Source organism: Armigeres subalbatus, chromosome 3 (assembly GCF_024139115.2).
Source record: "Armigeres subalbatus isolate Guangzhou_Male chromosome 3, GZ_Asu_2, whole genome shotgun sequence".
Taxonomy (NCBI): Eukaryota; Metazoa; Arthropoda; class Insecta; order Diptera; family Culicidae; genus Armigeres; species Armigeres subalbatus.
In genome coordinates, this window is record NC_085141.1 from 181,384,338 (window position 1) to 181,410,844 (window position 26,507).

General features: G+C 40.1%; 1 protein-coding gene across 1 annotated transcript; it reads left to right on the forward strand.

Annotated features, from left to right (window-relative positions):
• Window positions 1-12,180: 12,180 nt before the first annotated feature.
• On the forward strand, window positions 12,181-24,512 carry LOC134225794 (sulfide:quinone oxidoreductase, mitochondrial). Its single transcript, XM_062706145.1, has 6 exons — window positions 12,181-12,670; window positions 12,846-12,951; window positions 23,089-23,514; window positions 23,576-23,785; window positions 23,848-24,034; window positions 24,097-24,512. Exons 1-6 carry the CDS (start codon window positions 12,567-12,569, stop codon window positions 24,399-24,401), a joined length of 1,338 nt encoding a protein of 445 aa, XP_062562129.1. The 5' UTR covers window positions 12,181-12,566; the 3' UTR covers window positions 24,402-24,512.
• The last annotated feature ends 1,995 nt before the right edge of the window (window positions 24,513-26,507 follow it).

The following is a 26,507-nucleotide window of genomic DNA, read 5'->3' on the forward strand; positions in this document are numbered from 1 at the left end:
CATTCCCTCCACTCACTTCCAATACCTCACTTTTAATTACCCATTTATTACTATTACTTACTTTAAACATTTTATTTCTCACTTCTCACTTGTTACTGTTCACATATCAATATTCAGAACTCACTTCTCACTCTACAAACATTAAAGATCTCAGCTCTAACTATACAGTTCTTAATTTTCTTTATGGTACAATGTCTTCCGAGCATTGTAATGCAGTACGGACAATTGTTTGACCCAGTGTACATCTGCACCATTAAAAAGGATATGCATTATTCAGTTCAGGTGGCAAATGTGACATTTGCACTGGTCAGTTCGATCGAACGTAACGATGCCTCGAAGTGGCATAAGCAAGTGAGATTTGTGGTATAAGCGAGAATATCATGGTCTCATTGAAAATTATATAGTCCATCCTTTCTTTTGACCGATGAATGTTTAGTCGCAACCTCTATTTCAGAACGTATAAATTAAATAAACGATTTCATTTATTCCATTGCTGAATATATTGTGCATAAACAAGTTGCTCGTCGTTAATATTCTCTGCTCCATGGATTGATTGATGATTACGAATTCTAGATTATATCATGACTGCTCATAAGACAACCACATTTTTTTAATTTCTGTTTGTCCGTCTGACCCTTTACTCGGAAACTACTGAACCAATCGGCGAGCAACGGTTTTGGATGCCGGGGAAGGTTTTTATGACAGTTTGAGACCCTTTCCACCCTCTGGAATGGGGCTGACACACAAATGAAACACAAATTGCTTCATAACTCGAGACATAATCAAGCAAATTGAGCCAAATTTGGCATGTGGAGGTTTTCGAAGCCAAAAATGTTTCTATGACGTAACAAAGCGAGCTGGGTAAAAGCTAGGATTTCATAAGATTAAGGAAACAATAAACTAATACACATAAAAAATAGGGGTCACTCTTATCGCTTGAGATGCGTGGCTAAAAAAACAAACCATTACATCCGGGCAAATTATTTATTTACTTATTTAATAGTACACCTCCCTCCCCTCCTTAGCCGTGCGGTAAGACGCGCGGCTACAATGCAAGACCATGCTGAGGGTGGCTGGGTTCGATTCCCGGTGCCGGTCTAGGCAATTTTCGGATTGGAAATTGTCTCGACTTCTCTGGGAATAAAAGTATCATCGTGTTAGCCTCATGATATACGAATGCAAAAATGGTAACCTGGCTTAGAAACCTCGCAGTTAATAACTGTGGAAGTGCTTAATGAACACTAAGCTGCGAGGCGGCTCTGTCCCAGTGTTGGGATGTAATGCCAATAAGAAGAAGAAGAAGAATAGTACACCATCTTCGACCATGGCGCACAGATTGCTTCCTTCTTCTTCTTCTCATTGGCATTACATCTGCCTAGCGGAAAGCGTTTCCAAGTCGATCAGCTTGCAGCGACTTGGATAGCTCGGGAGGTTAAATGGGTCGCTCCTAAGTAGTGCCTTAAAGCAAAGCTAATGAAAATTTTCTGAATTCTTTCGAGTGCCAGCGTATGGACCAGGTAGCATGGAGACCAGACTGATTAAGCGTATTCTAAAGTGCTCCGGACCAATGAGCGTGGTGAGTGGTGAGTGTGCCAATGGTGGTGTTTAATTGACGGGCCGTACTTGGTGTGTGTTGTTCCCGATCCGTCGAGAAAGGCTCCTCGATAAACCTCAGCAGCCGGTCGATTACTTCAGGTGTTACCGAGCGCGCCTCGTACTCGATATGTCTACACAGCACTGTGGGAAACCGATGCCAGTTCACTCGGAGGTTATTTTACCGGGACTGATGCTGATGCCAAATATTCGAAGAAACGACTTCCACCACAATTGGTAGTGACCCGAGTTGAGCTCCTGGTGGTCGTTCATGATGGTGATTGTCGATTGTTGTATGGAGTATGGACCGCCTCAGCCTCAAGGTTTTGTAGTGGTTTTCCTCCATGTTACTTCTCCAGATGGTGCCGTTTCTATTGTCGCATTGTCCCCATTGAGCAACTAGATTTATCATTTTCCGATTGTCAGACTGAATCGTGCTTTCGTGCTATGCAGCTCTTTTCTCTCTTTGCTGAAGGAATTTTTAATACTACCCGAACCTTTTTTATTTCAACAGTGCTTCTCAGCGCTATTTGTACCCACTGATCCCATTACGATCTTTGCAAGGACCCGTGCCTTCGTTTTACGTTGGACCCGTTTGCGGAAGTAAAATTCCGACAAGCGGTGGTAATCCTGCAGGGACACCGTTCTGGAAAAAAAACCTCTTAGAAGGTCACGTCTCCACGCTCAGCAATGAGCATTAATTAAAACAAGAGGAAGGGAAAGTCTCTGAATTCTCCACTTCCTTCTAAGAAACAAGGTTTAAAGACCGTTCTGTCAAAGCGCGGAAAAAATAAAAGGAAGCTGGAGACTTCAGATATTCCTTCTACTCTCACATTGGAAATAATTCTTCTCCTATCGAACTGAGCAATCAGTTCGATTCTATTCATGATGAAATTGAGCAAATCAAATCTACATCTACCCCAGGTGATTCGATCCATACGAAAAAGCAAAGGATTCCGCCAATTGTGGTATCTGTTGCCCAGTTTTCTGGCTTTAGGAATGAGATGTTGAGTAACCTTCAGGGGATCAAGGTTTCATTTCAGATTGCCAGGAAGGGTGACTGCCGCGTTTTGCCGGGATCCTTTGACGATCGCAAACGTCTTCTTCAGTATTTAACTGAGAAACAGCATACATTCTTCTCATACGACGACAAAACTGAGCGATTTTTCAAAGTCGTCTTGAAAGGTCTCCTGAGTGAGGATAAATCACTGGATGAGATTAAAACTGAAATTTCTCAATTACTTGGACTGGTACAAGTAATTAAGATGAAAAATAAATCTCGCTGTGGTACTTCCCAGAGGGGTGTTTCACAAGAATTTTATTTAGTTCACTTTAGCAAAAGTGAACTAAACAATATGAAAAGTTTGGAAAAGGCCTACATTATGTCCCATGTCCGTGTTACATGGGAACATTTCCGCAGGCCTGGGGGAAATTTCCAAAACCCCACTCAATGCAGTAAGTGCCAAAAGCGGGGTCACGGAACTAAAGATTGCCACATGGATGCTTAATGCATGATTTGTGGTGGAACCTCTCACGCCAAGGACGCCTGTCCTGTGAGAGAAGATCCCAATAAACTTAAATGTGCCAATTGTGGTTGCAATCATAAATTCAATTTCTGGAAACGCCCTTCACACAAAACAGTTTTGAATTCCCGTGCAAAATTGATGACGGGAAATTCCAATAGGATCACAGATTCGCCGGGTAAACATATTGCAAACGCTCAAAAATCCGCAATCATTTGCCGGTCGAGCAATTCAAGACAAAATTTTCAAAACGACTTATCTGCTTTTGTAAACAAAGAGTCAAACGATGATTTGACGAATCTGATAGCTCTCCCACGCAAACCAACACCATGAACAGGTAGCGGAATCCTTCACCTACCTATTGATGGTATTGGTTTGCGTGGGAGAGCTATCAGATTCGTCAAATCGTCGTTTGAATCTTTGTTTACAAAAGCAGATAAGTCGATTGAAAATTTTGTCTTGAATTCATACTCACCATACACGGTTATATGACTTCACCCATTAATGGGTACTATGTTATTGTTGATATTATTCCCACCTTGAAAAATTCACCCATTTTCCATTAAAATGGGTAGTGGCACTTTTTCAAGAAAATGGGTGAATTTTTCACGGTGGGAATAATATCAACAATAACATAGTACCCATTAATGGGTAAAGTCATCTAACCGTGCAATCAACGAACAAATTTTGCTCCTACCTCTCACCGGGTAACGAACAGTTCGTCAAATTCCAATTTTTCAAAAATGCAATTCTATGCAAGCATCGCTGCAGACAGGCAAAATTTCATTTCTGAAAATTTACCGACGATGAATGATTTTCATTCCCATTCGTCAACAGAAAATAACGTTCGTTCTTACGACTCAGGTAGCAAGTGTGCTTCTGACTTTGATTCTCTAAATGAACAATTGCATCACATGATTGATGCAATGTTCAAAGCAAATAACAAAACTGAAGCTGTTCAAGTTGGTATCAAATTTACTCAAAAAAAATGTTAGTGGACTTCATTTTAATGGATTCAAATAATTCTTTGAAAATTTTGAATTGGAATGCCCGCTCTTTAAAGGGTAAGGAAAATGAATTATTCAACTTCCTATCAGAACATAATGTGCGCATTGCCATTATAACTGAAACATATTTAAACCCTGGTCTTATCATCAAAAGAGATCCAAATTATTTTATTTACCATAATGATCGTCTTGACAGCGCCTGTGGTGGGGTCACCATTGTTATTAATAGACGTATCAAACATAAATTATTTTCTTCGTTCGAAACGAAAGCTTTCGAAACCTTGGGAGTTTCTATTGAAACAAATTTTGGACAATTCTCTTTTATTGCTGCCTACTTGTCTTTCCAGTGCAATGGACAGCAAAGGAATTTGTTGAGAGCTGATCTTCAAATTCTAACTCGCAACAAATTCAAATTTTTCATAGTTGGTGACTTCAATGCCAAACACCGTTCATGAAGTAATGTTCAAAGCAGTTCCAATGGTATTTTTTTTCTGAAGATTGTTATGCGGGATATTATACTATTCAATATCCTAATGGACCTTGATAAAGCAAGTTCTATCAGAAGCTCAACGCATCCCGCAAAGGCTTCGTGCCGCGAGCCGAAATGTGCAGGGATAAAGATGGGAGCATCTTAACGGACGAACATGTGGTGATCGAAATGTGGAAGCAGCACTACGAGGAACATTTGAATGGCGCTGGTACAGGCAGTGAAAGTCAAGGCAGCGGAGGAGATGACCAGTTTAGCGGACGATGGAAGTCAATCAGCCCCCGCCTTGAGGGAAGTTAAGGATGCCATCCAACAGCTAAAGACCAATAAAGCAGCTGGTAAGGATGGTATCGGAGCTGAGCTCATCAAGATGGGCCCGGAAAAGCTAGCCACTTGCCTGCACAAACTGATAGTCAGAATCTGGGAAACTGAACAGCTACCGGAGGAGTGGAAGGAAGGGGTTATATGCCCCATTCACAAGAAAGGCAAGAAGCTGGAGTGTGAAAACTTCCACCCTCCTTAATGCCGCCTACAATGTGATATCCCAGATCATCTTCCGACGTCTGTCACCATTAGTGAATGAGTTCGTGGGAAGTTACCAAGCCGGCTTCGTTGACGGCCTCTCGACAACGGACCAGATCTTTACTGTACGGCAAATCCATCAAAAATGCCGTGAATACCAGGTCCCAACGCACCATCTGTTCATTGATTTCAAGGCGGCATACAGCAGTATAGACTGCGTAGAGCCATGGAAAATTATGGACGAGAACAGCTTCCCTGGGAAGCTTGCCAGATTGATCAAAGCAATGGTGGATGGTGTGCAAAACTGTGTGAAGATTTTGGGCGAACACTCCAGTTTTTTTTCGAATCGCGCCGAGGACTAAGACAAGGTGATAGACTTTTGTGCCTGTTGTTCAACATTGCGCTAGAAGGTGTCATGTGGAGAGCCGGGTGTAACAGCCGGGGTACGATTTTCAATAGATCCAGTCAATTTATTTGTTTCGCGTATGACATGGACATTCTCGGCCACACATTTGCAAAGGTGGCAGTACTGTAAACCCGCCTGAAACGTGAAGCAACAAAAGTTGGACTGGTGGTGAATGCATCAAAGACAAAGTACATGCTTGTGGGCGGAACCGAGCGCGACAGGGCCCGCCTGAGAAGCAGTGTTACGATAGACGGCGATACCTTCGAGGTGGTCGAGGAATTCGTTAACCTTGTATCCTTGCTAACGGCTGATAACAATGTTAGTCGTGAAATACGAAGGCGCATCAACAGTGGAGACTGCGCTCCAGAAGAAACTGCAGTCAAAAAAGATTCGCCACCGCACCAAATGTGTCATGTACAAGACACTAAAAAGACCGGTTGTCCTCTACGGACATGAAACATGGACTATGCCCAAGGAGGACTTGAAAGCACTTGGGGTATTCGAGAGACGGGTGCTTAGGACCATCTTTGGCGGTGTGCAAGAAGACGGTGTGTGGCGGCGAAGAATGAACCACGAGCTCGCCCAGCTCTACGGCGAACCCAGTATCCAGAAGGTAGCTAAAGCCGGAAGGGTACGATGGGCAGGACATGCTGCAAGAATGCCGAAAAGCAACCCTGCAAATATGGTGTTCGCTTCCGATCCAGCAGGTACGAGACGGCGTAAAGCGCAGCGAGCGAGATGGGCAGACCAGGTGCAAAACGACTTGGCGAGCGTGGGGCGTATTCGAGTATGGAGAGATGCGGCCTCGAACCGTTTATTGTGGCCTCAAATTGTTGATTCAGTGTTATCTGTTTAGATGTAGACTAAATAAATGAATGAATGAATATCAGCGATGGATGTATAGTGCGTAGCAACAAAACCATTGATACCTTCTTACAAACCTCCTGTAACTTTGCGATGCCGAATCCACGGTCCTTGAGCTCATCGGCGAGTAAGCCATGAAGTTGAGAAATTTGCAGTTCCACGAATCAATTTTCCAATCGCTAGTCCCTTTTAGTCGCAATGGTCTTCGCGCCAATTGTTCCGAGCCGTACTCTCTTGTTGATCGGGTAACCAACCCCGGTGGAAACTATGGTCGTATGCTGACAGGGAAGGGGGGAGGGGGCTCACAACAGCGTCTGTTCTCCATGTAAGGGGCGACTGATCACCATCCGAGTGCCAGCGAGGGACTTCAAGTGAAACTGTGCACCATGGTCCACCGGGAATAAGGAGGAATGGTCCTCTGGAAATTTAGGGGGTTTGGTGTCAGATCCTGCAAGCCAGCCTTTAAAAAAAACTCACGCAACGAACAATCAATAACAGAGTACGGACTGGAACCATCGGCGAAGATCACTGCGACGAAAAGGGACTAGCGATTGGAAACTCGGTTCGTGGAACTGCAAATCTCTCAACTTCATCGGGAGCACACGCATACTCGCCGATGTGCTCAAGGACCGTGGATTCGGCATCGTAGCGCTGCAGGAGGTTTGGTGGAAGGGATCAATGGTGCGAACGTTTAGAGGTAATCATACCATCTACCATTGCTGCGGCAACACACACGAGCTGGGAACAGCTTTTATAGTGATGGGCAATATGCAAAGGCGCGTGGTCTGGTTGTGGCCAATCAATGAGAGAATGTGCAGGTTGAGGATCGAAGGCCGGTTCTTCAACTTCATCATAATCAACATCCATATTCCAGAAGCAATTTGTTGATTGTAGCTTGTAAATTTAATTTTTGGTGACTTGTTGAAGTTGATGCTGTAAAGCGTCAAATGTGTAAGTATAGAAAAATTAAATCTGGAATCATGTACCTATAGAAATTATTTTTTTGTCTACTTTCCGGCAGTAAGCCTAGCTGCGCCAAAGCGAAAAATTGACTGTTTCATTGTTAGATAGGGAACGCTGCTATGCTATGGCTTCCGCAAGTCTGAGAATAGCGCAGCATACATCATAGGTTTTGTCCGGCCATTGTATGGGGACCCAATACTTTGAAGCGCCCCACGGCCAGGATTGAGCTTATCATTTCATTATCATTTAGTATTCAGACAATAACTCATTTCTGAGGCAGAACTCCGAAATGTGTTGGATGGTGGACTTCTAGCGCCATATTCTCCCTCTACAACTTTGCCCAAGAGTACATTGCTTTATGTCTAATATTTATAGCACGAAACTCTAATTTTACTAAATATACTAAATGATAATAAGTGTTATTATCATTTAGTAATTGATACTAGCGTTTCACATTGAAAATATTAGAAGTATAGCAATGTTCTCTTAGACATAGCTGTAGAGGGAATTTAGCGCTAGAAGTCCACCATCCATCACATTTCGGAGTTCTGCCTCAGGAATGAGTTATTGGCTGAATACTGAATAATAATGGAATGATAAGAAATGATAAACGATCAACCAATTGTTTCAACCACTAGGTAATGGACCCTTCAATGCATAAGCTTACGTCTTGGGCCATATTATCAGCTTCAGGGATTAATGCTGACAATTTGTTCGAATTTACCCCATTTCGCCACACTTCAAGCTTTCCATCATAACGGACAGCAATGTGTCTGAAAGAATTATATTGTGCACGTGCTTGATCTATTTTAGAATTCGGCGCTACTGTGTGGCGTCTGTTGGATTCACGAAACAGCAAACAATTGAAAAAACGCACAGAACGCCTTCGTATCCAAACCGCTGTCAACTACTAACTACTAGGATCCTATAGAAAAGATGTAAATTATGATATGTACAAAAAAATGAAGAAATCGATAATGCTTCAATGCTTAATTAGCTTAAATAGCTGAACGACTAACATTAAGTACATAAATTAGTTTTGCACGCTTATTGAAGAACAACAGCCATGCGTCTCCATGTTTCTTTACTTATTCTGTTGAGAGAGGGTCCATAAGTTGATAAAAAGCTTTCAGGGTAAGTAAAAACATGTCATAAAATGGTTTAGAAACAGTAAATAAAATATTATGCTAATTTTAGGTAAACATTTTTTTTTCAATTTTCCATTGCAAGTTATGGCTGGTTATGGTTTTTAGTTGAATAATGATACATTAATCATTCGTTGTTCTTTTTTTTGTTGGGTAATTCCACGATGGGGCTAGTTATACTCGTTATTTCGTATACTTACACAAATTACTACTCATACTAGGGATTCTAGATTCAACTTCGACGATTTCACGAATAGCTAAGTGCTAACTAAGTTTACATCTCGCCCAAAGCCCAGCAAGTAAGTAATGGCGTTATCTCTCCTTGCAGCTAATAACGCTTACTCGTAAGGTGATGGAAGCTTTCGAGTACTGCCATCTGTTACAAGAAAGATAGACAGCAGCTTGCAAGCTACGCATCGGGACTATCTAAAGCACCTTCTTTCTCAATACCAATGTTGTATCGCTCACATTGATAAACCATTCTGTGGAAGGTTAAGGTCCTACACGCACACATTAATTTTGAATGTGTTGGGATTATTTTGATTTATTTATTTCTTTTTTTGTATCTTCAACAAGTAAACATCAGACTGATCCGCATCCATTTGTATAATAGGTATCATTTATTTTATACATCATTTATTTTATTATACGTCTCACACAAAATTGATTAACTCACAGCAACATTTATTTTTGCATTCAAAATTTATTTGGGAAGCTTTTAATGAATTTATTACGTTTTCATTTTCTTGTAATAAAAAGTGAACGGAACATACATAACATACTAGCTATAATCAGTCAATCCATTACCGAATGATGATGTCAACTTTGAGCTATATATAGAAGATCAAAATTTAAAAATTCCATTGAAATTTAGTCAAAAAATATTTCATTATAGAGATTGGATTTTGATTTTCAAGTTGGGATTTACAGTTTCATCATAACATTTTTTTTTCGTAAAAAGAAGAAGAAAACGAATATGTATTGGAAATTTGGTCTTTCCTTTCTTGAGTAATGCGCGGTCGTACGAACGCCAACTTTGTTAACTACATATATAAAATATTTTATTAAGATCATGCAGCAGCATCGCAGTTTATTGTAGAATTATTTTGATAGGTAGACTAAGTAAAATAGAGCGGTGATACTTTGACAGCATTGGGCCATTTTCATTGGATTGCATTTTAATGTTGGGTTCATTAATACGAGTAAAAACTTATATATTTCACATGTAGTGCATATTATTATTTTATATAACCTTCGAACAAAGTAATCTACAATTAATTGCATATTATTCGGCAACTTGGCCGTACGAAAACCATTTTTTTTTTGTTAAATATCTTGGCTGTGCATATGCACAGCACATGTTTCGAAATGGACAAATTGATATGAAATTTGCGAAAAAGAACCCACGTGTCTTGGAGGGACTTGAACCCTCAACCTCCTACTCTCTAGACAGGTGTGATAACCCCTACACAACAAGACCACTTAAAGGTCACGTTTGCGGAAAAGCCATCAGAATCCGAGTACCAACCTCCTCCGCGGTTAGCTCTTTTTTGCAAATTGAATATCTTTCGGATGCTTGATTTGTCAAACCTTCACATGTGCTTTACTGTTGTATATCCATTAGAGTGGGGCGCAGTTGTATGAAAAAACGCAAACTTCGTCCGATCAAGTGAGATCAAGGTTTTTCTGAATCGTTTTAGGACCCCAATCAACTGTGCAAAATATGGGCTCGATTGGTTGCGACCTCGCATACCGCATCGCGTTTTAAATTTACATGGAGATTAGTATGGGAAAACGTACTTTTTAACATTTTTGCTCTTAGCGGCTTCAATGTATCATCCATCACGTAACTCAATACGTTAGCATATAGCCTGGAAGATGCCGAAAGACTTTGCCGAGGAAGGTACGCAGCTGGAAGGTCTACAAAAAATGTTATTACGTTTCGAAAATTGATTGTTTAAACCATATGCAAGAAATCAATGTTTCTGCCAGCACTACCGGACAACCTGTAATTGCCAGAGGGCAAAACCCATTTTCCTTCTAGTCGAAATTTTTACTTTGTGAAATCATTCCGAATGTCTCCTATTAGCTCCAATGTCCTATAAAATCAATAATTTTGAAATAACACTTAGTTGAATTATTGCTCCACGTAGTTCGGCAGTGCTGGCAGAATAAATGATTTTTTGCATTTGGCTTGTACACTCAATCTTCGAAGCGTTATAACTTTTTTCGTGGACGTTCCAGCAACGTGCCATCTTCAGCAAAGTTTTTCGCCATCCTTTGGGTTATACTTTAACGTAATGTGCCACTTGGTTTACGATGAACTGAAACCTCTAGTAGTAGAAATACAAAAATATACGTTCTCCCATACTAATTTCCATACAAACTTCAAACGCGATGCGGAAAGCGAGGAAGCAACCAATCGGTCCCAAATTCTGCACAGTTATTCAGGACCCAGAATGGCTTCGAAAAACCATTGATTTGAAAAAATAACCATGACGCCCCACTCTAATATCCATATTTATTAAACGAGAGGATCGCTCTCTATGCCCCCAACAACGAGCTGGGCGGATTTATATAGAGTGCAAATCAATCACACTCTGCTGTGCCAAAGGCTTGCTTGGCACAAGATATATAACAAAAAAAAATAAATTTTTGTTTGCTCAACATTCTGGAGTGAGCCCACCACCAGCAAAACTTGCACTGGAACACTTAATTGGGCAATAAAATAACTTTTCTCAGTGGGTAATATGATATAAAATTGCTTCCATCTTAAACAATTTAACGTTTTTCGAAAATATGTTTCACTGGTCAAAACGCCCCAGTGTAAACAGGACGATATGCCCTTACCAACTAGAAACAACTGCGGTGAGCCTGCAGCAGTTGATTCCAAATGATATGGAAACTATTCAAATGTTATTTAAACCTACTTAAATCGTCTTGGGCTGGTTTTTGAACGTCAAGCTCTTAGAGGTTTGTAAACTTTTTATTATGGGATAACTAAAATACTAATGATGGGGCCCTCCTTAGCCGTGCGGTAAGATGCGCGGCTACAAAGCAAGACCATGCTGAGGGTGTCTGGGTTCGATTCCCGGTGCCAGTCTATGGAATTTTCGGTTTGCAAATTGTCTCGACTCCCCTGGGCATAAAAGTATCATCGTGTTATAGCCTCATGATATACGAATGCAAAAATGGTACCGCTTAGAATCCTCGCGGTTAAGAACTGTGGAAGTGCTGAATGAAAACTAAGCAGCGTGGAGGATGTGTCCCAGTAGAGGATATAATGCCAATAAGAAGAAGAAGAAAATATTTTCAATGAAGGGCTATGAAACGTCTTTAGTTACGGTGGGGCGTTTTGCTCAAACACTTTTTGAAATCAATTTTTCACGACTTTTCATAAAAGCTTTATAACGTGTTTTCGGTAATGTTTTTATATGACTACTACAGGCAATACATTTGAGACTTTTTGGACTACCAAATAACACAAGGTTTGCCTCAATTGCGTTGAAAAGTAAAAAGTTATCATAGATTTCCTTAGATGGCATATTATACCGTCTTACCCTATTTAACGAAAATGCTCAATGACTGAAACTGAACAATAAAGTTCCTTATTTCTAAGCCAGTCTAGTGTACAGTTGGCCGATGAGCATAAAAAACCCTCACTCCCAGCAAGCCGATTTATGAATACGAATTTAAGTTTTTCATGCAACCATTGACAGTTTCTTATATGATTTTACTGATGAGTAACAGAGAGCAGTGAACAGTGACCATACTTAATGCACAGTTTGACAGATGGCGATAAGTTTTAGCCATACGAGTGTGAACAATCGTCAGCTTTACAGTCGCGAATTACTGCGATTCAGTCGCAAGCCCCTTTCAGTTGGTTCTAAGATTGCGCCGTTTACGCCAGTATTGCTGTATTTGTATTTATAAATTACCAAAAATAATCGTACCATTCATCAGTGTTTGCCTCGACGCAGTGCCGGTCAGTTCGTTCTCGTGAATTGTTGATCTATATTTGATAAATTTGTATAAGTTAACAACGTTGGTTCTAAGATGAATTCGCTCAGAGTGTGCAGAGTACTTGGAAATGGAGTTTATAGTTCTGAAGTGGTAGTCCGTTGTTTTGGTACATCTAACACCTGCCATGATAACCACAAGTTAGTATTTGAGAATTATTTTTATGGCTTTTTCGTTTCTTTTTTTTAATTATCGCGATGTTTGACCTTGAATTGGGTTTGATAACGAATTTCATAAGAATATCGTTGTCAAATACAATTCTGGAATCGCATATGATGCATCAGGAACACACCTTCATTTAATGTCTATTTTTAGATGCAAAGTGTTGGTGGTCGGAGGAGGTGCCGGTGGATGCGCCGTTGCAGCTAAATTGTCCAGCAAGCTTGGCGAGGGGAAAGTTACCATCCTGGAACCAGCGGATGTAAGAAATATTTAATCTTTTTGCTAAAGTAGATTGTGACACACCGGGGAATTATTGCTGCCCCACATAATCCGACATGATAATTTTGTTAATTAGCCTCTTGAGCGTTTGCTGATAAAACACACCTATAGATCGACACGCAACCAGTTGCATCCTGCATGGCGTGGTAGGATTGAAATATTCAAATACTGAGTTGGATACGAAAAACACTCTGCAAACACATGTGAGTCTTCAATATGCCGGGAACTATCTTCGTTCTGCATTGCATAAATCGAATTTTGAAAGAGAAATCGCAATAAAAACCGTTCAACGCTGGTTGCAAAGATAATTTCTGCAAACTCATGATGATAAAGCGGAAAATAATTTTTCTTTACGGACCAGAAAGTGGTAGTGCAGATGTGATGAAAAACCGTAAAAAATTGCTTACTGTTGTAGCAGTTCTTCGCGAGATTTGCTACCCATACATGAGAATGTTGATCGTCGTAACAAACTCAAAATAATTTGACCTTGGTCACATGGCTATTACATATTTGAGTTCGTTTCTATGTTTACGATTAATGCTTTTGGAATCTGAAAGTATTTAAGTTACAAATTTGTCATTTCCAATTATTTCACTTTTTGTAAACTTTTTAATCCATTTCAATCAATTTTGTTTCAACACCTAACAAGACTGATCAACAAATACCTATACGGCTGTATTATTTATTATCGTGAAAATGAAAATTACAAAGGAAAACAATTTCCATAAAATCATCTGGAACATTGCCGTTTTGAAAATTAACATTAATTAGGAACTTTAATAGTTATCCAAAAAAAAGTTTCGAATTTCATCATTTTTGCATTCGCTTGCAAACTGCAAACTGTGGTTGAAAATGTAAAGTTAAGAAAAGATTTTATTATTTTTTTTTCGGCTCGAATCTCGGTCTCGCTTCTCAAAGTTTATAGTATTTCGTGCTAGCCACTTGATGTATAAATGCACGTATGCATGTATAATATCTATTGCAATGCCACAGTTCTAAGAAGCAAAGGTTGTATATCTTTTGATTAATGCTTAATTGTTGTTTTAATAAACCATATGATTCTACTTTAAGGGCCCTCCTTAGCCGTGTGGTAAGGTGGGCGGCTACAAAGCAAGACCATGCTAAGGATGGCTGGGTTCGATTCCTTGTGCCGGTCTAGACAATTTTCGGATTGGAATTTGTCTCGACTTCCTTGGGCATAAAAGTATCATCGTGTTAGCCTCATGATATACGAATGCAGAAATAGTAACTTGGCTTAGAAACCTCGCTGTTAATAACTGTGGAAGTGCTAATTGAACAATACGCTGCGAGGCGGTAATATCCCAGTGGGGGATGTAATGCCAATAAAGAAAAAGAAGAAGATTCTACTTTCTTGTTCAGCAAAGTCAAGTGCCAATGTAGCTCAGTAAATTTTTCAACTGAACTTTGGTGACGAACTGGTTGCGTATCAAAATTCACAGAATTCAAGAGAAAAAACTATAACTGAACTTTGTCAAACAATGACGTTTGTTTGCTGAGTTAGTATGCTCTCACTAGAAAACGTGATGACGGAGAATCGCCGGAGCATATCTATGGAGAACAAAAAATGTTGAAATGTCGGCGAAAAAAAAGGGGTGTAATAATGTCTTGTCTTAGTCTCTCCATCCTCGAATGCGCTCCACGCTCGCCAAGTCGTTCTGTGCTTGATCAGGCCACCTCGCTCGCTGCGCTCCAAGCTGTGTCGTACCTGCCGGATCGAAAGCGAACACCATCTTCACAGGGTTGCTGTCCGGCATTCTTGCAACATGCCCTGTCCATCATACCCTTCCGGGTTTAGCACCCGTCCTCCTCCAAGTAAAGATCAAGTCCGTTGTCGAGCGGCCGTCAAAGAAGCCGGCTCGATAACTCCCCCACGAATTCATTCACTAATGGTGACAGCCGACGGAAGATGATCTTGTATAACACTTTGTAGGCGGCATTAAGGATGGTGATCGCTTGAAAGTTCTCACACTCTAGCTTGTCGCCTTTCTGGTAGATGGGGCATATAACCCCTTCTTTCCTCTCCTCCGGTAGCTGTTCAGTTTCCCAGATTTCGACTATCAGTTTTTGCAGGCAAGCGGCCAGCTTTCCCGGGCCAATGTTGATGTGCTCAGCATTCGACGCAGAATCTTGCCTAATTTTTCGCTATTGAAAATTGGCCCAATCGTCCATTGCGTTCTGGAGTTATTACAAAACATTGTTTTTTTTTCTCCATTTTTCAATTGAAAAACAAAAATAAAAACGATTTTTTTTATGAACCGCTGCAATGGATTCAAATGAATGCAAATAAATGTGAATTGATGGAAATATCTTAATCTATTTCCCCATAGTGCAATTTTAACCAAACTTATGTGCTTTTCTTGTTATATTTTATAATACACGAGAAAATCACCATAACCGCTAAGTTTTTTACGTCTTTATTATCGTGATTTTTTATTATTTATAAGTACATCACGTTTCACCGCTAGGTGGATTATTCTGAGTTATTATATTTGTTATAAGTTCATCACATGCATACGTCAGGCATACTATACTCTGTTATTATAGGTGTCAGGCTATTGGGCCGAAAGGTCATTAGGCCGAATGGCCATTGGGCCGAATGCGAAACAAGTTAAAATGGAAAGTTCTTCCTTCACCTTACCCTTTCTTCCTTCTCCCTTCTTGCATCTTCCTTTTTTTTAATCTGTCTTCTTTTTCCTTCTTCTTCCTTTTTTTCTATTTCGCTTTTCCTTTTTTCTTCTTCCTTCTTCTTTCTCCCTTCTTCCTTCTTTTTCTTCTTTCTTCTTTATTCTTTCTTCCTTATTTCTTCTTCTTTCTTCCCTTTTCCTTCCTGCATTCTTCCCTATTCCTCCTTTCTTCTCCCTTCTTTTTGTTTTCCTTCTTCCTTCTTTTTTCCTTATTCTCTATTTATTCCTCCTTCTTCCTTCGTCCTTATTATTTCTTCCTGCTTCTTTCTTCCTTCTTCCTTCTTTTTTCTTCCTTCTTCTTTCTTCCTTCTTCTTTCTTCTTTCTTCTTCCTTGATCCTTCACTCAGCCTTCTTCCTTTTTTCCTTTTTCCTTCTTTCTTCTTCCTTATTCTTTCTTTATTTTTCCCTCTTCCTTCTTCCTTCTTTCTTTCTTCTTCTTTCTTCTTTCTTTTTTTCTTATTTCTGCCTTCTTTCTTCCTCCTCCTTCCCTCATCTTTCTTCCTTCATCCTTTTCCTTCTTCCTTTTTCCTCCTTCCTTCTTCCTTCTTCCTTCTTCCTTCTTCCTTCTTTCTTATTCCTTCTTCCTTCTTTCTTCTTCCCTCTTCCTTTTTTCTTCTTCCCTTTTCCTTCTACTTTGTTTTTTTCTTTTTCATTCTTATTCCTTCTTTTGGCCTTTTTCTTCTTTCTTCCCTTTTTCTTCTTCCTTCTTACTATTCCTCCCCGCATCTTTTTTCCTTCTTCTTTCTTACTTCTTCCTCCTTTTTCCTTCTCTCTTCTTCCGTTCTACTTCTTCCTCATTTCGATCTACTTACTTCTCACTTCCACTTCTCATTGGGTCTAATGGCCATTCGGCCTAATGACCATACGACCTAATGACCTAGCATCATTATTACAATACCAAACGCAAAACAAATTATTATTCGTTTGGTATTACCTGAGTTTGTTATGCCTAAAGTATTTTGTAATTCGCTCGTTGTCGCTCCTGCTTGGGGCCATCTCTACCTTTGTCAGTAATTTAAGATAAGAGCAATGATCGATTAAAAAGAGAAAGAATCAAATCACTTGATTCAATTGGAGTAGCAAGCACATACATAGATTAGATTTCTATCCTAGCCAAGTAAAAAAAGCCGTTTTTAAACTCACGTTCAAAATCAAATCAATTGATTTATAGAAAAAGTATGGAGTAAATCATTTGAGTAGCGATTGTACTGAAGTAGAACGATAGGTTTTTAAAAAGGCGTTTTCGTAATTACATCTGAATCAATAGAAGCATTAATTTTTTTCTGAAACGTATAAAAATAAGAATAAATAAATAAAAATGAATCGAAATAAATAAAAAATCAATAATCAACAACATTACGGATAGCCTCTGCTTAACACAAATTTTGAAAAAGAGTCGGCTGAAATAAATAAAATTACTCGGCACAACACACTAAAAGAAACGTTGAAACATCTAACGATTTTACGAGGTAAAAGGCCTTCGCGACAGCAATCTGCGATGTAACGCACGCGTTCGTGCTCTATCCCCGCTAAGCAGTCAGTGGGGAGCGAATGTGTTGGTACGCTGTTTTGGTTTACCACTAAATGGTTTGAAGTGGGATTTGTTTCTTGACTGATACGAATTTTGACCCATCAGTAGATGACTCGATCCGAATCAAGAACTCGTTGAAATGAATTCAACGACATAAGCATATTAACTTGTCCTTTTTACTAAGGGGCGATTCAAATATGACGTCCACTACTTTTCGAAATTTGTAGCCCTCTGTTTCGCTTTTTTGTATACCTAGTATACGTACTGTCACAAAATCTTAGATCCCATCCCCCTAAAACCTGTGACATCATTATTGAACGACCCCTAAACAAACCGCAAACATAATTTTCTACTGAACATATTTCAGAGTTGGAATTTGTGTATATGTATTGAAATAAATTTACTCATTTATTAACCCTTGTGTGGCCGGCTGGGTACCCGGGTACCTTTTTGGAATTCAATTCGCGATATCTAAATGAATTTTCATAGTAGGAGGTTGAAACTCTGTCATATCCACAATAATGACGGCCAAAATCGATTGTACGAAATATTGATTAAGGAGGGGTGGAGGGAGGGGTTCCGACATTTTTTTACCCTTTAAATGGCCGGCAGGGTACCCGGGTACCCACGAAACTAAAATGCTTATATCTTAGGCAATTTTTAACCGTTTTCAGCCATTTTGGGCTCATTCGATTCAGAATTTTGTTCTTTATCATGCTGTTTTAGGATTGGACCGGACCGGAACCTCGGATCACCGGGAAATCCGGATTTCTAGGGACATGTCCTGCATAGATTATACTTATCGTGGATTTCGATAGGTAAATAGCAATATGGGTATCAAATTTCTTGATATTTCATCAGCACGTTGATTTTTATTGATTTGGGTCCATCAGACGTGCAGATCTTCAATTGGCCATTCCAGAACAGGTTCCTCGAGGGGTCATAGGTGGCCATGGACATTTTTCAATGGAACCTCAACAATATGGGCATCAAACTTCTTGAAATTGCCTCAGCAGTGTGTTTCTGATTGTTTTAGAGCCACCAGACGTGCTGACTTTCCATTGCAGAACAGGTCCCCGTAGGGTGTTAAGTGGCCTTAAATACTTTTCAATATAAATAAATATAAATAAAAAAATAGAAAGCTGCAGTTTTTTTGTAATCCGTGTGTTGAGAGCCAAATCATTGCAAGGACTACCCTTTGATACCAGAAGGCAACTAAGTGGACCACTGAAAGCTCCGAAACATCCGGAGAAGTTGCCGATTCTGAAAGTTTATCCTAGAAAACTGAGACTTTTTAGAATTTTAGTGTTGTAGCACTAAAAGGACTACTCATTCATCCCGGATGGCCACTAAGTGGTTTTAGAAAGTTCTGGAATATCAGGAGAAATGACCAGGTGTAGAAGAGGTTTAGGGTCATTTGGCCGAATGCCGTTTGGTCGAATGCCGTTTGGTCGAATGTCATTTGGCCGAACGCCATTTGGCCGTTTGGCCGAATAGTTAGAAGGAAGAAGAAAGAAGGAAAAAGGAAGAAGGAAGAAGGAATCAGGAAGAAGGAAGAAGGAAGAAAGAAGAAGGAAGAAGGAAGGGAAAAGGAAGCAAGAAGAAGGAAGAGGGAGGAAAAAAGATGGAGGAAGAAGGAAGAAGAAAAAATGAAGAATGAAGAATTACGAAGGTAGAAGAAAGAAGTAAGAAGGAAAAAGGAAAAAAAATGAAGAAAAAAACAAAAACGAAGGAAGAAGGAATAAGAAATAAAAAAGAAGGGAAAAAGAAGAAGAAGGGCTAAGGAAGAAGGACGAACGAAGAAAGAAGAAGGAAGAAGGAAAAAAGAAAAAGGAAGAATGAAGAAAGAAGAATGAAAAAGAAAGAAAAACGAAGGAGGAAGGAAGAAGGAAGAAGAAAGAAGGAAGAAAGAAGAAGTGGGAAGAAAGAAGGAAGCAGAAAGAAGGAAGAAGGAAGAGGAAAGAAGGAAGAAAGAAGAAGGAAGGTAGAGGACGGAAAAAAGAAGGAAGAGGGAATAAGAAGGAAGAAGAAAGAAGAAAGATGAAGGAAGTAGAGAAAAGGACCACTCGTAAACTAAGGTAATTTTTTTAACTATTCGGCCAAACGGCATTTGGTCAAACGACCTGTTCGGCCAAACGGCATTCGGCCAAATGGCCTAACACCGTAGAAGATTATATTTTGAAGTTGCATTTTTTTATAAATCTATTGTTGGCGTAATGCCAATTCTGGAAATCCTAAAAACTATTACTTGTTGTAGCATTGTGAGAGTAAAATCATTGCATGACCAATGCATTGACCACCATTGGTCATCTGGCGCTGAATGTCCGGAACACCCATATTAAAGACAAATTCTTGAAAATCGTCCTAGAATACAGTGGTTTGTTATGAATGTGAGAGCAAAACTCCGCTAAATGGTCCTCCGGGAACTCCGGAACATTCTGAGAAAAGGGTCAAATTTTAAATTCATCCTCATAAACCGTACTGTTTCACAAAACGATTTATGCATCAAAATGAGAGCAATATCATTTCAAGAACCAAACGCTGACCCCGGGAGGCCACTAAGTGGTGCTCCAGCTCAGGAATAGCCGAAAAGGTAATCAATTCTAGAAACTCGCCCTAGAAAGCTGCGACTTTTTTTGTAGTTGTGTCCGATCAAAATCAATTCAAGGATCATTCATTGACACCGTGTGTCCGTTAGGTGAACGTCTGGAAGCTTCAGAGCTTTCGAAGATGTGCCATTTTTTAAGTCGTCCTAGAAAGTTGTGAGTTTTTAGATATCGCTTGTTGAAAAATGTGAGAGCACAATTGATGCAATCTAAACGGCCACAATACCTCCAATAACACTGCGACTTTCAATAAATCGTTCGTTCACTTCAAGTGGTGGGATAGTTATAAATTGTCTTATAACAAGTGAAGACACTCCACTAGAAGCTCTAAACAATCTTTGACTGACGTATTGTAGAACTCCATAATTGTCAATCCTCAATGTTCCTCCAGTTTTCATAAACGTTCAGGGTTCCCAGGTCCGATTCCACCGCGTACAGCAACCACGAAGTCGCTGGCCTCTATCCGGATCTCTGATGAATATTCGCAGCAGCAATACGTCTTTTCACATCACAGGAAACGTCATTGTCATATGTCACATGTCATGTGCTCAAAGATAAACAAATTCTTCAACAACTTCCCCATCAATCACTACCTCAGCACATCACTGAATCGTACGCTGCTTTGAAATCAATAGACAGATGGTGAGTCTGCAAGTTGTACTCCCGAAATTCATAAATGATTATCTTCAGGCTAAACATCTCATCCGTCGAAATCTCATCGGCCTTCACGGCCAGACAGGTAGATTTTGAAACTGGAACGATGAAACTGATTAGACTAGCCAGTTTTTTCATCTACTGAGGGAGCGCATTTAGTTACAGATTTTTTTTCACACAGATTATCAGTGGATTTAGAATGCAAGTCAATGTAGGGAAGGGGGGTGGCAATCCCTCGCCCACTGCAACCCGAATATACCCCTGTTCGTACGGAATTTATTGGAATTGTTGGGTTAAGGTTCGAGAGGCAGAGGTCCGTCTTGGTTAACGATCCGTCAATGTTATAGATAGAAAGCAACTGATGGAAATTCTAATTCTAATTATTTAGTTCATTTCCAATTCTAGCAGAAACGGCTAGAATAGTCAAGTTGAAGGTATAGGAAAAGAAATGGAAATGGTATGGAAGTCCATTTCCAGTTCTAGCGATTGCTAGAGATAAATATAAAGAAAGATACAAAGTAGGATAATGGAACGGACTTTGGATTGAACCCACGACTTCCTGCGTATGAGGCAGAAGCAGTAGCCTTATGATTACCAAGCCCGCTCTCTTCTCCTTCTTTTTTTACTTTGTTACAAAAAAATTGTTCACGTTTACGCAACTGTTGAAAACAAAATGTAAGAAATGACGATTGCTTCGGGAATTCCGGTATTTCAGGAGGACTTCTTGGTGGCCACTCGGGATCAATGAATGATATTCGCAATCTTGCGCTAAGAATCATAAGGGCGTAACTGTATTGATCGATTTTTCTTCGACGATTGTTTTCCTTTTATCAATGTAGGAAATTGCGGTAGTTTGCCGAAGGTTCATGGTTGTAATGAAGGATGATTGCATCTTCTACCTGAAGCAAATATAAAATCGATGAAGAGAAATCGATCAATACAGTTACGCCCCTATGATTCTAAGCGCGAGCAAAGACTCTGCTTCAATACTGCTGTTACAAACGATTTTCGAATGTTTCTAGAACGAACTGCAATAATTGACCATTGCTCTGGATGCCTCTGCACTTCTGGAGCACCATTTGGGGACCACCAGGTAGCCCTTGCATTAATTTTGCTCTCACAACAAATGACGAATTTCAGGAATTTACCACTGCTCCGGATGATTCGGAGCTTCCCAAGGATAACTTAGTGTCCACCTGGAGTCAATTAATGGCGCAGGAAATTACTTTACAACGGATTGTTTAAAAGAAAAGGCGCAAATTTCTAGAACAATCTTTCGTAGTATCAGATAGAGGCCACCTAGGATCGATGAGTAGTGCATGTATTGGTTTTGATATGACAACACGCTAAAAATGAACTACTCAAAATTGAGTCGAATCCGACTCATTTTCATTAAAAACGGGACAACTCAAAATTTGAGTAAAAGATACTACTTCAATAAAATGATGATTGCACTTAACCTAGGAGCCTGTTTGTCGTAAAATGCACTTAGATAGATAGATAAACTTGATTCGCATCTGTCGTATTAAAATTGATGGAAGGCCAAGCTTAACTTTCGCGAAATCATCATTTTATTGAAGTAGTATCTTTTACTCAATTTTTGAGTTGTCCCGTTTTTAATGAAAATGAGTCGGATTCGACTCAATTTTGAGTAGTTCATTTTTAGCGTGAATGTTAAAACAAACGGTTTATGAAAAGTCACATCTGTTTACAAGAGTTTCTGGAATCGATCATATCTTCGAGTGTCCGGAATCTTATGGTGGGTCTCCTGCTGGTCACCCGGGGTCAATGAGTGGTCCTTGCATTTATTTTGCACTCACATTGCTAGATAAATTGATTTAAAACAATTAGCTCTGAAAATGTTAATGGACATTCTTGACTCCTCAGGGAACCTATTCCGGAATTGGAGATCCGGGGTGAACTTGTTTGATGAACCCAAATAGATCAGAAATAAACGCTTGAGACAATTTCAAGAAGCTTGACACCCATATTGTTGGGGTTCCAATGAGAAATAATTTTGGCCAACCCCGGCGCCCGGGGAACCTGTTCCAGAATGGCTACTCCTGAGTCGACTTGTCTGGTGAGCTTTGGATCATTAAGGACATACGCAAGAGTTAATTTCATGAAGTTTGATACCTATATTGTTGATGTTCCATTGAACAGTGTTCATGGCCACCTATGACCCCTCGAGGAACCTGTTCTGGAATGGCCAATCAAAAATCTGCACTTCTGATGGACCCAAATCGATAATAATCAATCTACTGATGAAATTTCTAGAAGTTTGATACCCGTATAGCTAATTAGCTATCGAAATCCACGATCAGTATCATTTATGCAGGACATGTTCCCAGAAATTCGAATTTTCCAGGAATCGAATTGACCGGATCGGTTCATCCTGGTAACACCTTTATAGAAGAGAAAATTCTGAATCGAATAAGCCCAAAATTGTTGAAATCGGTTTTAAATTTCCAGAGATATAAGCATTTTAGATTCGTGGGTACCCGGGTACCCTGCCGGCCTGTTAAGGGTTGTTTTTTGCCGGTCACACAACGGTTAAGCAAAATAGCATAAAACACTCTTAGGAATCATTATTCTTCTCATCAACTTGTATAAAATTACAGAAACACTATTACCAGCCAATGTTCACCCTTATTGGCGGAGGAATTAAGACCCTCAAAGATAGCTACCGCCCCATGTCTAAGGTTCTCCCCACTCTCGCGAAGTGGGTGCAGGATTCCGCCGCAAAGTTCGAACCGGAAAACAACACCGTTTACACGGCAAAGGGTGACAAAATCGAATACGATTTTTTGTTGGTGGCTACTGGACTACAACTGAACTACAACAAAATTCCTGGATTGGTGGAGGCTCTTTCAATTCCGAAAGGTAAAGTTTGTTCAAATTACTCGCCCAAATACGTCGATCGCACCTACCAAGCGCTACAGGCATTCAAGTCAGGGAATGCTATTTTTACGTACCCGAACTCTCCGGTAAAATGTCCAGGGGCGCCTCAGAAAATTCTATACATTGGAGAACACTATCTGCGAAAGGTAATTGGTATTGAACCGCATGATCTCTTTTTCGAATACTCATTTTGATTTTGTTCAATAGTCTAAGAAAAGACAAAACGCCAACGTCATCTACAATTCGTCGCTTCCGGTTATATTTGGTGTCAAGCATTACGCGGATCAGCTCTGGAAGATTGTAAAGCAACGTGACATCAAAGTAAATTTACGCACGAATCTGATCGAAGTCATCCCTGACAAGAATCAGGCAGTATTTCAGAACCTGGATAAACCGGAAGAGAAATTTACCACGGATGTGAGTATTCCCTGTTGCAGACCTCACGCTCGAAAGTTTTAACCAGTTACATCACTTTTCAGTACGAACTTCTTCATGTTACTCCACCAATGAGTGCTCCAGACGCGTTGGCAGCAGCCACTAATCTGGTAACGGAAGCGGGATTTGTAGATGTTAATAAAGACACCCTGCAGCATGTGAAGTTCAGTAATGTCTTTGCCATTGGCGATTGTTCAGCTTCTCCTAACTCAAAAACTGCTGCATCAGTTGGTTTGTTTTAAATCAATAAGCTGTAAACAAATAAATCTGTTCCAACCAACGTTTCATTTCAGCCGCCCAATCGCAAGTCGTGTATAAAAATATGATCGCAGTCATGAATGGAGTGAAACCGATAAGAGTTTTCGACGGATATGCATCCTGTCCTCTGGTTACTGGTTACAACACCTGTATTATGGCCGAATTTGACTACAATCTAACTCCACTGGAAACCTTCCCACTCGATCAGAGCAAGGAACGGAGATCGATGTTTTATATGAAGAAGGATCTGATGCCCCCACTGTACTGGCACCTTTTGTTAAATGGTTTATGGAATGGACCCGGCTTCGCTAGAAAAATGATGCATTTAAACTTCAAGTAAGATTATTCCTAACTCGTTATTGTGGTAGAATATAACAACAAAATGCTCTTCATTATGTATTACATAAAAATACTTTTCGATCCACGAAGATATTTGACAAGAGAATTCAAATATATGTAGTAGCACATTATTTACCAAAAGAAAGCCGATAGATGTATTTTGCTGAAGTGGGGGTTCTGTTTAAGATAATCATAGAGTGAGAACAGTACCGCATGAAGAATCACGGAGTGACCCAATTAAGCAATTGACCTCTCCCGTAAACAAAAATATCTCGTTTTGTTGACTTACGCAATTCTTTGGCTTATTTAAGGTCAACTTTCCCAAAGAACCCATATTTTTTGAAGCCTCTATGTATTTTTAAAATCAAAAACAAAAACCGAAAAAGTGCTGCACGTGTGAACCAGCCTGAACAATTCACCCGACGTTCGTTCAAAATCGGGCCAATCTTGAAAAAACAGCAAGTTTTCGATTTTTGTTTTAAGTTTTAAAAATGCTTAGAAGCGTAAAAAAATATGGGTTCTCTGGGTAAGTTAACCTTAAATAAGCAAAAAAACCGATTAAGCGAATAAAATAAAAATGTTGACGGGAAAGATCAATTCCAGAAAGGTGTGTATAGAGTAGAGCGGGGGAAGTTTGCGCACCAAACTGTTGCATTACCATAATTTTTAACAGGAATGCTCGAAAATTTCACTTAGGAACCAGTATATACATTGTCTTCGAATCTTCATACAACTTTGCTGATATATTCCTTTTAAATTTGATAAAAAAGCGATTTATATGGAAAATATAGAAGCGCACACTTGCCCCGCGTCTGGGGCAAGAGTGCGCACGAGAAAATTAGCACAATAATTATTGTGATAATTTTTGTTCGGTTTTCACTAATGTGAAAAAACAATCATTTGATAAATTTTGAGGCTCCTATCCGAACATGACAAAATTGTAATTATTTTCAAAAAAAAAACAGATTAATCCACCTAGCGTTGGTGGTGCCTTTCTCGCATTTAGTTAAGGCACCAAACTTATATGGGGTTTGTATGGTCCGATGTACCATTTTCTTCATAACTTTTAAACGCAATGACCGATCGTTATCAAATTCAATAGTGATCAACAAGGCTTTGTTCCCTGTCGAATAAACTTGTTGTGAGAAAATCGGTGAACGATTACTATACGAAAAGTTGTCTAATGTTTTTATAGCTTTTGTGCACACACATACACACAGGAGCGTGTTGAACGACGGGTGGCGTTCGTGGCTGCCAGAGCCGCTCTGAAGACTGAGATTAGATCAAGCACAAAAGCCTGCTTCGAGGGCCTGTGTCAACGTGCCAACGCGAATCCATGGGGTGACGCCTATAGGGTCGTAATGGCCAAGACACGTGGGGCGATGGCCCCTACAGAGCGGTCTCCAGAGATGCTGGAGAGGATCATCGCGGGGCTCTTCCCACGTCACGACCCAAGTCCCTGGCATCCCTTTGTGGAGCTGCCACGGGCCAGGGTGGCCGACGAGGGAAGAGTAACGGTGGCGGAACTTGCGGGGATTGCACAGTCCCTTAGTGTAGGTAAGGCGCCAGGACCGGATGGTATTCCGAACCTGGCCATCAAAGCGGCCATTGCTGAGGCTCCCGAGATATTCAGATCTGTCATGCAGAGATGCCTGGACGAGGGAGTCTTCCCTGAAGCATGGAAAAGGCAGAGCTTGGTCCTATTGCCAAAGGCGGGAAAACCATCGGGGGATCCGTCGGCATATAGACCAATATGCCTACTTGATACGGCGGGGAAGGTGCTCGAGAAGATTATCCTCAACAGGTTGTTGATACGCACGGAGGGTGCGGAGTAACCAGTTTGGCTTCCGATAGGGTAAGTCGACCGTAGACGCTATCTTGTCGGTTACCAAATCCGCGGAGATAGCTAAGGACTGTTCAGTTTATTGAGAGGACACTTTTACATAACGATATTATGCAGATAGATTGGTCAATTTAGATGGAGTTTGCTTTATCGTATATTATAATATACTGTCGATCAACTGTACTTTTTGAAAAGAGATGAAACATTTTAAATTCAACAAAATGGAGCTAATTGTCAAAGCTTTTCAAATTTCGCGTAAACATA